The sequence below is a fragment of the Daktulosphaira vitifoliae genome, unplaced genomic scaffold (assembly GCF_025091365.1).
Source record: "Daktulosphaira vitifoliae isolate Bord-2020 unplaced genomic scaffold, ASM2509136v1 Scaffold_2, whole genome shotgun sequence".
NCBI classification, from domain to species: Eukaryota; Metazoa; Arthropoda; class Insecta; order Hemiptera; family Phylloxeridae; genus Daktulosphaira; species Daktulosphaira vitifoliae.
Window position 1 is genome coordinate 20,911,641 of NW_026099573.1, and position 10,545 is coordinate 20,922,185.

At 26.7% G+C, this 10,545-nt stretch overlaps 1 protein-coding gene across 2 annotated transcripts; it reads left to right on the forward strand.

Moving 5' to 3' along the window:
- Positions 1 to 704: 704 nt before the first annotated feature.
- Positions 705 to 9,221, forward strand: LOC126899685 (uncharacterized). Of its 2 annotated transcripts, XM_050674789.1 has the most exons (5): positions 705 to 938; positions 1,019 to 1,183; positions 1,299 to 1,515; positions 7,430 to 7,523; positions 8,695 to 9,221. In XM_050674789.1, exons 3-5 carry the CDS (start codon positions 1,513 to 1,515, stop codon positions 9,081 to 9,083), a joined length of 486 nt encoding a protein of 161 aa, XP_050530746.1. In that variant the 5' UTR covers positions 705 to 938; positions 1,019 to 1,183; positions 1,299 to 1,512; the 3' UTR covers positions 9,084 to 9,221. The 2 variants fall into 2 exon arrangements, with proteins under 2 accessions (XP_050530746.1, XP_050530745.1); XM_050674788.1 differs by lacking the exons at positions 705 to 938; positions 1,019 to 1,183; positions 1,299 to 1,515 and adding an exon at positions 7,055 to 7,202.
- Positions 9,222 to 10,545: the final 1,324 nt, after the last annotated feature.

Here is a 10,545-nt window from a genome sequence, read left to right on the forward strand (position 1 = left end):
GAGAAAAAGTGGCAACAGACATAAAAAAAAAAAAAAAACACATCATAGTAAAATTAATAAAATCCAGTAGTTCACTATTGTATGTCACACTAGAGTGTAGTAAATTAAGAATTTAAATATTTATTAAAACTTTTAAAGTTTATTATTTAATTATATTCAGAATCAACATCCAAATATATTAAAAATAATTGATCATATTGAAGTGGAGAAAAAACTTCAGAGATGTAATAATGGTTCACTGAAAAACAGTAGTGTTAGTGCTTCAAAACATCTTTAAGAAAAACAGATAAATCAGGCAGTTTTGGAGGATTTTTTTAGAAAAAAAAGTTAACTAACCAAAGTAAGAATATGCATAGTAGTTTTTTATTTTAGTCACATTTATCAAGTGGTGGCATAATCGAAATTACTTGCATAATACATGAGTTTATGTGTTAGTGTACTCACATATCTAATATTTAGGGTCTCTATTTGAAAGAATTCCAAAACTCCAACTTTATAATATATAAAATTAATAATAAGTTATTTGTCAATAATATTAGCTTAAATAAAAAAACTTACATCATACGTTTTTTGTAAAAACTATTATTCTTTGTTATCAATATTATATAATTTTCAGATACTCTAGATCAATTACTGCAAAAATGTATTATAAGTGTTAATTTACCATTTAGAATAATTGAAAATCCCATTCAGATACTCTAGATCAACTACTGCAAAAATGTATTATAAGTGTTAATTTACCATTTAGAATAATTGAAAATCCCATTTTAAAAGAAAATAATTGAACGAGCTTTCCCCAACAGAAAATTTATGCCTCGGCCTCCTTTAATGAAAAGTATTGAGAATGACTTTCACAATTTATCCTTCAAAATAAAATCTGAGATGTTTAAATGTGACTATATTGCTACGACTGCAGTTGGTTGGTCGATTTTTAAAAAGTAAATAATAGATTTATTTTTATTTGTATAGGTACCTAATCAACAGATTTTATAAGTAGTAATATAATATATTTTGTTAGATCGGAATAACTGTCTTTTAAAAACAGTCCAGAATCACTTTGTGGAACAAACAAGGGGATGCTCGACCAAGTCAGCTGATTTAATCAAACAAAATCTGGGCATTTATTTAACAACACCCAATGAGACATTTTGGAACTTATTATAAGATGCAGTGGTGTTGCTTAGTAAATCAATTAAAAATAATGAACTTAAATTTAGAATTATTATGGATAAATTGACTATTATTAGGTTAATAATAAAATTAAATAAATAATTTATTGTGTATATATATATTTTCAGATTTAATAGATGTGACATTGAATTTTTAAGTCAATGTCAAAAAATAATGGTACTAATTTCAATAAGTCTAGATTTATTATAAGATGATACTAACTTATATTCTGGTAATGTCATACCTACTATTGAATAGTTAATTTATAAATATGGATCAATGACACATAATCACACAATTCCTAATTATATGCAAGGTCTGGTATATTAAATGCTTTAGTAAATGGTATGTAATAACAATAACTATAAAGCAATATAATTTCAAGAGAATTTATCTCAAAACAATATTTGTCGTTTATGTGGTGTGTAATAATACATAAATATACTTTATCAGCCAAGTACATTTACTATTTTACACATTTTAGATAATATTTAAATGACGTGTCTGTTAAACATTTTGAATAAATAGTGTTTTTAAAATGCAACCAGCAAATTTTGTTATTAAAAAAAATAACTTCAATTTTCAATCATTATTTTGAAGATTATTTCAAATACATAATTATTAATAGTATTTGGATGGTAATTTAAATACTTTTTTTGGAAATTATATGAGTAAATACTTAAAAACTTTTTAAAAGTATTTTTTACAACACTGCATAACAGGCTAATTTTGAAATATTTAATATTTAAAAATAAAAATAAACCTTCACATACAAAATTTTAATTGAATTTAATTAAACTCTACAAAACAAAATTTTCTGAATATAACACATTATAAACAAGCTCGCTTATGTAAATTTGCACATTATTAGTTTTGAAATAATGCATGTCAAATGATCCTATCCCTATTTTAATATTTTAGATAATATTTGCGATTTTAAATACTTACGTGGTTAATTTTCTATGGATTGAACAGAATGTAATATTGATGTAACTTTATCAAAGATTTGATTAAATATAAGAATAATTAAAAATGTTTAATAAAAGTCATAGGTTGAAAAACCTATTAGCTTAATTTTTTTAGAATTTATAGATAAAAGTGTATTTCTGTGAAAAACATCCAGAGGTCAATTTTTTTTTTTTTATAATAAAGTATATTACATTATTTTTAATTTAAGATATATATAAAAGTGTCAGACTTTTCGGAACATTTTCAAAAGTCATGTTGAAAAAGTTCTACTTTCTATATGAATGTTTATGTTTTGAACCCCCTCTGTATTTAGGGAAATGGTCCAATTAAAAAAAAAAGTATGTCGAATGAAAGAAGTATATAAATATTATTTCTTATAAAAAAATTGTATTGATCCATATATTTTTCAAAAAGTTATAACATATTAAAGTTAAAAATGTAATATATAAAATCGAGAATTTTAACACAAAAATAGCATACGGTAGCCATTTTCACTGTGAAGACAAAATAAAGTCCGAAATTTTTTTTTTTCATAATGAAGTATATTATATTAGCTTTAATTAAAAATATATATAAAAAAGTCAGTATTTCTGGAACACTTTAAAAAGTTAAGTTGAAAAAGTTAATTTTTTGTGAAAAAGTTGTCATTTTGACAACCACTTGTGGGCGGGCAAAGGGTTAAATTTATAAAAAAATATACCAAATGGTAAGTAAAAACATCAAGCATCTATAAAAAAAAAAAATTATATTGATTTGGTCATTTTTAAAAATGTTATGGCAGTTTTAAGTAAAAAAATTGAAAAAATTTCGAAAATTAGCGATTTTTAAATTTGTAATTTTTTTGGAGGTTTACCCCATTTACGGGGAACGAGGGAAATTTTTTCAATTTTTGAGGGTAATGTCTTCGACTAGATACGATTTGTGATCTTTTGACGTATCNTAATGTTTTCGACTAGATACGATTTGTAATTTTTTGACGTATCATTGAAAGAAATCGGTTCGGTGAGAGCTGAGTAAAAGTAGTAACAGACACAAAAAAAAAAAAAAAAACATCATAGTAATATTAATACCTTCTCTGCTTCGCTTCGAAGCTAAAATGAGCTGGTGTTAATGGAGAGGGATCGAAGGGATCAAAGGTTGTGAAAGGGCGGGAGTCCAAACTTACTTCCACTTTTGTTATAATGGTGTGAAGTTCTTCAAATGTAAGATGAGCCTCCCCTAATATTTCGTATAATAGACTCTTCAAGGATTTTATAGCCCCATAACTACCCAAATGTAGTGAACGCGCAGGTATACATTTTTACTCTATTATTTCATTTGTTAAATAGGTTTAAAGAATTTTTCTCGATATTGCTGGAAGAACCATAATCGATAAATTTCCCCTAGCCGACATTGTGCACCGACAAAATTTGTCGCAATATCACTTTACAGTTAGCACTTTTCCCGCGACTATCAAAAAATTTATTAAGCGCACTCAAAAAAGCTTTACCGACCAATCACTAACGGCCTCTATATGTACTGCTTTGATGGCAAAACATGTAAAAATACACACATATCCCTTGTATGATTTAGCCTTGCGTAATTTGCTACTTTTGACAATTATCGGACCTCGATAAAGTCAGGTAATAAGTGTATTAAATAATCAATAAGTAATAACACTGGGTGTTTTTATTCCAAAGAAAAGTAATATTTACAATAATAAGTCAATATTTTAATTTATAATATCTCGACGACAGATTGATGTACATCGATACCATTTGTCCAGGTAAGGTCAACGTGACAGTCGAAGGAAGATTCTTATGATTATGTCCGGCGTTCGAAAGAACCGTTTACACTGTCCGACGGCTACTCCGCACAGTGCGACCTGTCGGACGTGAACAGGAAGCGCCGCAATCGCCATCCAGCGGTAACACCGGAAACAACCTGCAGTATCAACTCCACACTTCAATAATGCTCGACTAGGCTCTATGCTTAGGTAAATTTCCCGTTAAAGGTTGAAAGGCAACTGGACGATATCGAAAATATATAACAAAATTGTGCACAATGGCAATAAATAGCGGTCATCAATAGTCCAATGATACGCTTTGTGTTAGTTGTCAGTGTTGCCTGTGGACCGCTGCGTAGTAAACGTTTATGTTCCTCGTGAAATGTCGTCCTTTGGTAAAACTGTTTGATGTTTTTGTCACTCGCATTATTTTTAACCCTCAGGGCAACACTAGTTAGTTTGGTCTCGTCCATAAATGAACTTAATCGCCATAACGTACTTTACGGAGAGACATGTTGTTGCGGCGAACAGAGATCGCTGTATTTCACTAGCAAAATGTTGTCGCTGAATTAATTCTGTTGCCGCCGAATTTGCTTGTTCGAGTTCTACTGCTGATAACGGCACGCTGTTAACAAGCCGCATAAAACACTTTACGCGGAATACATAATTGTTTAATTGAAATAAAATTTTTTGCAAACTCCTCGTGTATATTATGTGTAACAGACTCGTCCCAACCCACCTTCACATTTCCTAAATTTTGCATAATTAAATTTGCCTTTATAATTATTGGGCTCATTAATCCTAGTGGTCGAATATCTTCCGTAGCATACTACGTATCGTAATCGGTTGGTTTATATCTAAATAGTGTATTCAAAAACATCATCGCTGGACACCAACAAAGACAGAATGTTTTTGCTGTTTAACCATCGCTCAATTTCGTTCAACAACATTATCCATATGGCCTAGTTAATTTCGGCCATTCGACGTCCACTTACTCGGTTGTTAACCCGCACAACTCGTTACCATCATAATGCCATCGCATAATTTTATCGCCTCTTCTATTGTCGGTAAGCAAGCACGTGACAAACGTTAATTATATTGTTTGACAAGCATCAGGTTATCTATCGGTTAATTTGTGTTGGGTATGCAGTCGCTAAAAAACCCAGCTTCAGTAGTTCCTCGGTATGTAACTGTTGTCGTGTTACGTCACAGAATGTCACATTGACTATTCATTGCTCGAACTTGTCTGTATATGATTGTGAGATGTAAACACAATACCATGTGTTCTAAACCGAACTAATGTGAAAATTAATTGATCTTGCGCATAATCATTTGTTGTTTAAAGAAATTCCCGTTTCCGTTTTGAAAGACGCGTCGAAAATGACAAATAATTTTGTTGTAGAGCTTTGCTCGTTGTGTACTCCGTGGTGCGAAAGGTAACGTGTTCCTTTCGCCAGGTTTTACTATCACTTATTATATTAGCATAAAATATGATTTCATCATTTGTATGATCATAATATGTGACATACGTGTGATCATCAAAACAGGACTCGAACCTTAAATAAACATCATTTTATTTTAACTGTTAATCCAACCCAACTCTAAATGTTCATTTGATGGTGAACATTTATTGTGAACTTTTCTTACTAAGTAGCTAGTTTTAGATTTTAATGTCATTGTTTTAAAGAACATCGCGCCAGCAAACAAAGCTAACGGTCACAATTTTCATAGTTTAAATTAACTTAATAATAATTTTATTGGACTAAGTATAATGCAATTCTATATTTATTGAGTGGCTTTTATACCCCTCAACTGATTCCGTAGGGGTCCGAATTCACGGGTAGTCTTAATTGTGGTTTTGCTTAATTGAAAAATTCGAAAAAAAAGAAAAGTAGATGGTTTGCTTTACCAATTATAAATCGACACTTGTGTATAATATTAATTGGTTCTCTATTATTTTTACAGTCACTTTAAATTCATTATTACGATAAAAATTATAATTCAGTATTGTATTGATAATTTAGCTACTTAAGTTTTTAGTATCAAAATGTGCAATGTCAGCACCAGTACAACTGTTATGGTTATTTCATAATTGAAAATCTCAGAGGTTGATGTCTTTGTTTTAAAGAACATCGCACCGACAGCACAAGGTAGCAATTAGGTATTATTCCAGAATTAGGTATGTTAAGTTAGAATATAAATTTGTTAGTCTATGTGTACTGGGTAGCAATTTCTAGCTAAATGTATTTTTTTTCAAAAGAACTTCGCACCAGCGACAATGCAAAAAAACTTAGGCAAAAATTTATTAAGTATTCAATATTTTTCTTGGTGTTTATTGTGCCGCATCAGCGCTGGGACACATTGGGTCACGAAAATATAATTTTTACATAGATATAATTATTTTTGAGTCTTTGGTTTTGACCAGGCCAATGGAAGCTTAAAAAAATATTGGTGTCGATCTCCCAACAAAATACAATCTCTCTCAAAAAAAAAAAAAATTTATTCAAAAAAATAAAATAAGGGAACGTTATAATTCTAATAAAAATATAGATAGTGTTTAGAATTAAATCGTCTTCGTAAATGGAATTCACGCACATGGCGTTTAAAACACAGAAACAACGTTGGATTACTTAAAATATTATTACACGACATGGGATACAAGGTAAGTACAATTTACTTTATGCTTTCAAATAATCTATTGCATAATAAACCACTAAGATAAATGAAAACATTTTAAGGGATACATAATATTATTTACTTAATATTGTTCGACTAATAAGATCCATACTACACAATCTTGTCCATTTTACAACCTCCATTATTTCAGTCTATTTTTTTTATTATTTATTCATTTTTATTTTTTCTATTTAATTTATTACAACGATTTATTTTCAACATTTTTAAAAATATTACATGAATTACAAGCACAAATTCAGCTTCATTTGAACAAATGTTAGTTATATTGGTAAATAACAAATATAATTAAATATCTAACGAGAAAGAATATTTAAAATAAAATTGCTTTTAAAATGATTTATTGTTAGAAGAAATATAATTCTAATAATTTTTAAAATATTTCATATATGACAATTATAGATTTATATTCATTTTAACAAATCTTATTTATATTCGTTAATAATTTATTTAATACAATTTAAATAGTTTAAAAAACTTTTAAATAGCAATTGGATATTACGTTAAATTATTAAATTACTTTTCTAACATTATTTTATAAGTTGAGATTAGCAGAAAAATGATGTTAATGAAATCTTATTTTTGCTTTTTCTTTTTAATTCTTGTGAGTATAATTTTAAAACGATAAAATTATATAACCTAAATGTATTCATTAGTCTGTTTGAGTATAGTAACATTTCAATATTTCAATTTAATTTTTAGACAACTAGAAAAATTTATTGGTTTAGTATAGACCTTTTCATACTTTTCCTGTTTTCTTGCTTTATGCAACATATTTTTAATGATAAAATTATAGTATTGTATATGCAATGACTAATAATAGTTTTTCAGGTAAAATCCGATGACCAAATTCTGCAGATAAATCAGGACTTATTAAATTGTTTCAATAAATGTGGTTTGGTAAATAATGACATTATACAGATTGGTAAGTATACTTTTCTATATAATTGAACTATATTTTTATCGTTTATTAAAGTAGTGTACCATTTTCTTATATAAAATTCAAATGAACAAAATCTCTAAAGATTAATTTTAATCGAGTAAAACATTTTTATATTTGCGTTTAATCTGAATTCATCAATTTATTAAGATTTTTAGCATTGATCATTACTAAGAAGGTATTAATTTTATTCTTTCAAGATTTTTTTCTTTGAAAATTTAATTATTATAAAAATATTAGGAACAAATGCATTTTACCACCTCATCGAGTTTCTTAAATTTTATATAAGTGATTAGGTAATAACAAGAAACTCAATTAATTTAAGTTGAGCAAAAAAAAAAAAAATGACCACCATGTGGTGTTTTACTTAGAATTGTTTATTCAATAAAATAAAAGTTTTTACATTATATTATGTATACCAATTAACACTTGTTGAAAACTAAAAAAAAATACTATTACATTAGATATTGAAATTTTAGTATTCATCTTGATATCATTTAAAATAATGGCACCTTTGTGGGTTCGTGCGCAGTTTTGCACAGCAGTAATACGGTCTGTCCTTATTACTTCCTGAACTAGTAATGCATAATGATGCTTGGGTATGACAATTACAGTTGTGATAATCTTCAGCCATGTATTTAAAGTATCGACAATTTTTCCGACAATTTTTTCAAACACTTTGGAAAAAAGCATTGAAAAACATACGTTTAAAAAAAAAAAATTTTGAAAAAACTCGATGGGGTGGTAAAATGCATTTGTTCCAAACAAAAAGAACATCAGTATATAACAAAATTTGTCAATGATGGTTGAAAACTTTGAAAGCTCATAACTTTTAAACTGGACTTCGCAGACAAAAATTTTTTATATATTCTTAGTCAGTATAAAAAACTGACTCAATTAAAAAAAAAAAAAAATTGAAAAAACTCGATGGGGTGGTAAAATGCATTTAAGCCAAATAAGAAAAGCTAAGTAAATTTTTTAAATAGACTTTTTCTCGTTATATTTCAACATTTTTAGGAATATTATTTAAAACTATAAAATATAGTAAAATTATGGGACCCAGAATTGAATAAAGCATTCATTAATATTTTTTGTTATGTTTAACTATTAATTATATTAAAATTTTATTAATCTTTTAATTATGTTTTGCTTACAGATGTTGAAAATAAATTTACTCTTAACTTTGAAAATAAATTATTAGACTGGAATACATTGATTCAAAAGAAAGATGAAAACAATAAATTAAACATTGTAGAAGCTATGACCAAATATGTTTGTTCTACATTTAAAGGCACTAGTTATTATTATGCCACAGATGATGGTTATAAAAATTGCTTAGAAAATGCACATACGTGTTGTAATACATATGTTCAAGAAGTTTCCGTTTTAAATATTACAGCGGAATTGAATGAAATGGTTATAAAACATCCATGTGAATATTTGGTTAACGAAAAGAGTGAGGAAAAAAAAGGTTTACCAACAATATTTGAAGATGATAGCACGATTATTAACACCAAATGCCAAAAGGTAAAAGATGTTAAATAATTGTATTGTTCATAGATGTGCACACCATCAGGATGAATGTTTACATTTGAGTTTTAAAAATATTAATGGAAAACTACAGATTTCCTTTATTTGTAATTAAAAAACAGTAAATAATAAAAAAAAATGTTGTTTACAATATTTTATTAAATTCTTTATGGAATCTCGATAAAGATTTCAAATCCGTTTTTAGATTTCTTCCTGTCATGTCTATTTATTGAAATATTTACTATTTATTAATTATATTATTATAAAAACTGAAAAATAATTTTTTGTTTTGTAATTTTTTTTATGTATACTTGATGATTTTGAAAACGAGTTGTGCGAAATTCGGTGCTTGTCCGTCAAGTATAACCATATTTATAGATCTTTCAATTTGAGATTGATGTTCATTTGCCCATAAAATGTGATCATGTAACAATGCTGAATTTTCTAATGTAATCATTTTAGGGTTAATATCATAATTATTATATAGCTAATAATAGTTGGATAGTAAAAATTGATCACTTATGGCTAATATTATTTAAAATAAAAACTATAATATATATATACATATATAGGGTGATTCATTAAGGATAAGACACTCATTATCTATTAAAAATTTTTAATTTTTGGTAAGGAAAATATTGTTTGATTCAAAAAACTCTACAATAATATGTAGAAAAATCATCTATTTTTTCATCCCTTCAAGGTTAAAAAACATTAACTTGATTTTTCTTAAATGGGAACCCCTATTTTGAATATGTTATTATGATTTAAAATAAAAATATAAACAACTTTGCTCTTATTATTTTTTTTTCCCATCCTTATCTTTTATCTTAATGCCTTTTTCTAAATGAATCACTTTGTATGTATATATATATATATATAATTTTTAAATGAAGATTATTAATATAGTCTTAAGTTAGATGGATAATTTTGTGGGATGTAGTATTAAATAAAGTATTAATAGCGAGAACTCTATTTAATGAGTAATTAATTGAAATAAAATGAAAAATTAAGCATACTCTGACCTTGTTTATGGGTAAGAGTTCAAGTAGTATTGAGTTTACAATAAAAAAGAATCGAGTAAGAATGATTAGATTAATTATTTAAATAATAATAAAATAATGTTATAGGTCATTTATTTCAAAATAAGTATATTCTTATTAAGTGTATTCTTTTTGGGCCAGGATGCACTTTTGCCCTTAATTTACTTTTTTTCATTAAACACATGAAAAAGTTGCGCAAATGTAATAATGGTATTACACATATTGATTAATAAAAATATTTCATATAAAATCCAAAAATAATTCAAGTCTTATAAAATAAATTATAGAAAATATTATTTATTAAAAATTGAATAATTACATAAAAGTATGAACAATTTTTGTAGTTTATATTAAGTATACAATTTTCTTTTTATAATTTTATAATGACTAAAAAAATATTTAAAATGATATATGATTTCATATTTATCATTTAA